The sequence below is a fragment of the Oryza glaberrima genome, chromosome 11 (assembly GCF_000147395.1).
Source record: "Oryza glaberrima chromosome 11, OglaRS2, whole genome shotgun sequence".
NCBI classification, from domain to species: Eukaryota; Viridiplantae; Streptophyta; class Magnoliopsida; order Poales; family Poaceae; genus Oryza; species Oryza glaberrima.
In genome coordinates this window covers 17189629-17194643 of record NC_068336.1, presented here as the reverse complement: position 1 = coordinate 17194643, position 5015 = coordinate 17189629, and the positions used below count along the sequence as shown (strand labels likewise).

The 5015-nt window shown below is 45.7% G+C and overlaps 1 protein-coding gene across 1 annotated transcript; it reads left to right on the top strand.

Moving 5' to 3' along the window:
* The first annotated feature begins 688 nt into the window (after window positions 1-688).
* Window positions 689-3437, top strand: LOC127754040 (bidirectional sugar transporter SWEET14). The gene is made up of 5 exons (XM_052279491.1): window positions 689-942; window positions 1672-1708; window positions 2002-2374; window positions 2475-2594; window positions 2733-3437. The coding sequence occupies exons 1-5, from the start codon at window positions 891-893 to the stop codon at window positions 3084-3086; spliced, it is 936 nt and encodes a 311-aa protein (XP_052135451.1). The 5' UTR covers window positions 689-890; the 3' UTR covers window positions 3087-3437.
* Window positions 3438-5015: the final 1578 nt, after the last annotated feature.

Below are 5015 nucleotides of genomic sequence, written 5' to 3'. Positions count from 1 at the left end.
GCACCTGTCCAACCCTCGATCTTTGAGAAAGCACCGAGGAAAAGGGGGCTTGAAAAAATTGAAAATTACAACAAATATTCATACAATTGCAAAGTGCAAATCACTCTTGTACTATCTTAAAAAGAAATGCAGAGTTTGATCGATTTTGTCTCTAATTTTAGGCAACTGGCATTCTGATTTTTTACAAGTGGGTTAATTAGAGCCAGCTGGGCTCAGATCGTCCGTTGGGGAATTAAAGGAGGTGTGCTCCTTTGCGGCTCATCAGTTTCTCTAATAAGCTCTAACCATTCATTCCACTATACGAGCCTAAGGCAGCTAGCTTAATTAATTACCTAATTATAACTATAGCTTGCCCAACTCTAGATCCCTTAACTAGGACAACTTGGAGTACACAACAATGTTACTAATCCCATGCATTGAGGACAGAGTTGTGAAGGAAACAAAAAAAGCTAGCAGATTGGCACTTTCTGTCATGCATGGGTGCTGATGATTATCTTGTATCTAATTTAATCAATCCCATGGCTGTGATTGATCAGGAATAGTTTGTGTGTGCAGCTATATTGCCTATTGGTGTCCAGGGTCACACACCATAAGGGCATGCATGTCAGCATCTGGTCATGTGTGCCTTTTCATTCCCTTCTTCCTTCCTAGCACTATATAAACCCCCTCATCAAGCCTTCAAGCAAAGCAAACTCAAGTAGTAGCTGATTACCAGCTCTTCTCTTCTCATTGAGAAGAGGGAATTAAGTTTTGATCTCTGCTTTATTGCCTGATCATCCCTCTTGCTACTTGCAAGCAAGAACAGTAGTGTACTGTACCTCATTGATCTCCTCTCACCAAACTCTCTCTCTCATATTCTGATCTAGCTAGTTAATCAAGATCTTGCTGCAATGGCTGGCATGTCTCTTCAGCATCCATGGGCCTTCGCCTTTGGCCTCCTAGGTGTGTTGCCTTTGATCTGATCCAAGGAATTCTCTTGAGAATTAATCTTGCATGGTTATTTACTTTTGTTGTTATTATTCTCTACATTTTTAATCATGTCCTTTTCCATGTTCCTCTTTTGTTGCCAAAGCTACTATATTTTTCCTACCAATTCATCATCCAAACTACTATATTATAGCAAGGCAGCTAGTGGATCGACTTTGCACTTTTGGATGCAATTGTGAGTGGTTTACATTAGAGGGACCATGCATAGCCAAATAAATTGTTTGGCAAAATAGGATTTCACTTGTAGTTAGCACAATATTGTGATCTTTCATTCCTTTGCTCTTTTTGTTCCACCACCCTCATTATTGCAAAGCCCCCTCTTTTAGAACCAAACTAAAGATAAGAAACACTTGATTCATCATTAGAGGAGATTAGATATACACATACTACACATGCATTGCTGTGATAAGCCTAGCCAGGCACAGAAAGAGCCAAGACAAAAGGAGCTCAAAAGAAAAGGGGCTCCAATATCTTGCCATGATCAGTGTGACATGACGTCACCCACACAATTATTAAAAGGATGCATGCCTATGTGTTCGTAACGTATCTCCTTGTGTCACGTTGCTGTGCATGGTTCACTCGCTTAATTATAACGTCCGTCGCATTTTATGCATGCACTTAATTATTAGTTAATCAAATTAAACAGATCCTAACATATGATTTTCTATTTTATTCTCTTTTCAGGCAACATCATCTCCTTCATGACCTACCTGGCCCCACTGTAAGTCCCACACATCCGGATCTTCATTTTTTCTTTAGAGAAATTTTACATTGCTCGAGAAAGTACCTTTTACACTAAAAATTCTTATACACCACCACAAAATATGGTACTATTGGTACCTATCAAAAATAATAAAATTACCTTTTTCTTCAGATAAAAACACTCCCCATCTCTATATAACTAAGACGTAGACAACCAATACACATGTCTAGAGCTAATCCTAACAATTAACATTGCTAGTAAATACAAGGAAAAAAAATAAAGAATTAACCAATTGCTTGGATATCTTGCAGGCCGACTTTCTACAGGATCTACAAGAGCAAGTCGACGCAGGGGTTCCAGTCGGTACCCTACGTGGTGGCGCTGTTCAGCGCGATGCTGTGGATCTACTACGCGCTGCTCAAGTCCGACGAGTGCCTCCTCATCACCATCAACTCCGCCGGCTGCGTCATCGAGACCATCTACATCGCCGTCTACCTCGTCTATGCCCCTAAGAAGGCCAAGATGTTCACCGCCAAGCTCCTCCTCCTCGTCAACGTCGGCGTCTTCGGCCTCATCCTCCTCCTCACACTCCTCCTCTCCGCCGGTGACCGTCGCATCGTGGTTCTTGGCTGGGTCTGTGTCGGCTTCTCCGTCAGCGTCTTCGTCGCCCCTCTCAGCATCATCGTAAGAAACCCTAGATCTGTACTGTAAACAATAATAACTTTCGGTCTCTGCACCAACTAAGGATGCACATATTTACGCACCGCTTTTGCTATCTCTGCAGAGGCTGGTGGTGCGCACCAAGAGCGTGGAGTTCATGCCGTTCTCGCTCTCCTTCTCCCTCACCATCAGCGCCGTCGTCTGGTTCCTGTACGGCCTCCTCATCAAGGACAAATATGTCGCTGTGAGTAGCTCCGATTCGACCCGTTCTTCTTCCTAAATTTTCCGCTGCTCGATTTAATTTCTATTTCTAATTGTGGAAGATTGTTTAATTATAGCTGATAACTGATTTTTGTGATGGTGGTGATCCAAAATGGAACAGCTTCCCAACGTGCTGGGCTTCTCCTTCGGCGTCATCCAGATGGGGCTGTACGCCATGTACAGGAACTCCACGCCCAAGGCTGTGCTGACCAAGGAGGTGGAGGCGGCGACGGCCACCGACGACGACCACTCCGCCGCCGTCAAGGAACACGTCGTCAACATCGCCAAGCTCTCCGCCGTCGACGTCGTCGTCAAGACCCGCGAGGTGCACCCCGTCGACGTCGAGTCCCCGCCGGCAGAGGCGCAGAGCGTCGCCACCGGCGAGGCGCCGCCGCAGCAGGACGACAAGGCCGCCGCCGTCGCCGTCTCCGGCGCCGGCGCCGGCGAGAAGAAGGAAGGGCAGGAGCAGGTGTAGCTGCACGAGTGCGTGCATGCGTCTATGGGTCGCCGTAAGAAGGAAGAAGGCGTGACGTGTCTAGCCCGTACGTGCGCCACGTGGCCAAGCTAGCCACAGAACTAGTGAAGCTGCGTACATGCTGGCTAGCTATCTAGCTAGCAGTGAGAGAGTGCGACGACTAAAAAAAATTAGTGATTAATTAAGGGCTTGTAATTTAATCGTTGTTTTTTTTTCCTGTTTCGTTGAGATCCATATCGTTGTCACCATGCATGTATTTCGTTTTTGATTCCTAGTAATTAATTAGATGGGCTTTCTGTAATTCAACCTGTAAGGGTTCCTTCGATGATTAATTAATTAGCGTGTTAATAATTGTCCCACCAATACACAGTGCTGTATTATTTTATTGATAGTCTTTGGAGTTTTGTTGGGTAGTAGTACTAATTAATTCATGGCCGTTCTGAAGTGATGCCTAGATACGCAATTGATAGAGTTGAGTGAGTTACAAGAAATCAATTTGACGCAAGTGACGAGAATTTGTGCATATGCCTTTTGTGCTTTTCTTTCGGCGGCAGATTGTAAGCTTTTCCGGGTCTAGCTTAGCTTTAATTGTTGCCTAATCCTCGCTCGCTCCAGAGATTTCTCCTTTTTTGTTCCAACTGAAATCCGCTCTTTCAGGAGCACCGTAGAACGCTAACGAGGCTATAAGGAAATGTGTGACCATTTTTTGCATGTTCTAGATTTTTTTTTCCTTTGTTTTGATAATTTTCTAGGGACAAAATAAGACAGGTCATTTTAGTCATAGATGATTGGATGTTGTCATCAAACTCTGGCAACGAAAAGCGCAGAACAAACTAGGGATTCGAATTTATTTTAAATCTATTCAAAACAGCTTTCGAAAACCCATGCAAAAGAAAAACAAATCGCTAAGAGAACTGGTGTGGTGCACGTCTCAAGCAGCCCAAGTTGGCCCAGTAGCACGCGGGCTGCATGCGTTGCGCGAGGCATGCGTGACAGCCGGCCGGCGGCGTTCAGACTGCCGTTGGGTACTTGGGTGGAAGTATAGTTGGCCAATAGGCCCGCCGTCCGATGGCCGACCCATGGTATGAAGATTTGGCCCAGCCCAAACACGACATGGCTCGACTGTTGTTGGGCCCATTCTGGCCCGACCCGACCGTCGGGCCGTTTCTAGGCATCTTTCTTGACACGACGTGCCAGCCCGGCATAGCATGGTCTAACAATTGGCACAACCATGGCCCGACATTCCCAGCTCCCGCAGGCCGTAGCCAGTTGGTGGCCAGCCCAAAGAGATGAGGGAGCCAAAATACACTTATTTCAAGGATACGCACGGTGGGCTGATTTTGCCTTCGGGCCGGCACGACATGATCCGAGTCTTATTGGGCCATGCCTAGATGCAACCCGTGGGCAGGGTAGGGCATGACATGGCGTGTTGGTCGGGCCGTGCTGGCCTGCCTGGGCATGACATGGCGTGTCGGTCGGGCCGTGCAGGCCTGACTGATCTCGGGTCGTACTTTGATCATGAGCCGTGCAGGGCTGCCCATTTGGGCAGTGATAGGTGGAAGCTTATATTTTTACTTAGTCTATAGGGTACTCCTTCCGTTTTTTAATCATAAGTCATTTCTAATTTTTCGTTAAGTATTTTATTGTAATTAAACTTAAGAAAAATATAATGGGGTGATGGATTAAAAACCTTGTAAGGAAAGGCTATCAAAGTCATTGACCATTAATCCGGTTGAAAAACTTGAAGTCAGTCCAATTTGCGAATCGAGCGAGCTCCTCTTGCAATGATGTGGCGGCGAACCTCTCATTCGTCTTTAGTGCTCAATATTTTCAATAAAAATAAATATTGCCCAGAGACTGACTTGGACACCCGATTAGCTAGTATTGGGGGGGGGAGATAGGGGTTTGGAGAGGAAAATTTTAGGGATG

Bases quoted from the DNA above. Each gene is read 5' to 3' on its own strand.
- LOC127754040 (XM_052279491.1), top strand. From the start codon at position 891: ATGGCTGGCATGTCTCTTCAGCATCCATGGGCCTTCGCCTTTGGCCTC. The intron at 943-1,671 runs GTGTGTTGCCTT...TTCTCTTTTCAG, and splicing joins CTTCGCCTTTGGCCTCCTAG to GCAACATCATCTCCTTCATG. The intron at 1,709-2,001 runs GTAAGTCCCACA...GATATCTTGCAG, and splicing joins ATGACCTACCTGGCCCCACT to GCCGACTTTCTACAGGATCT.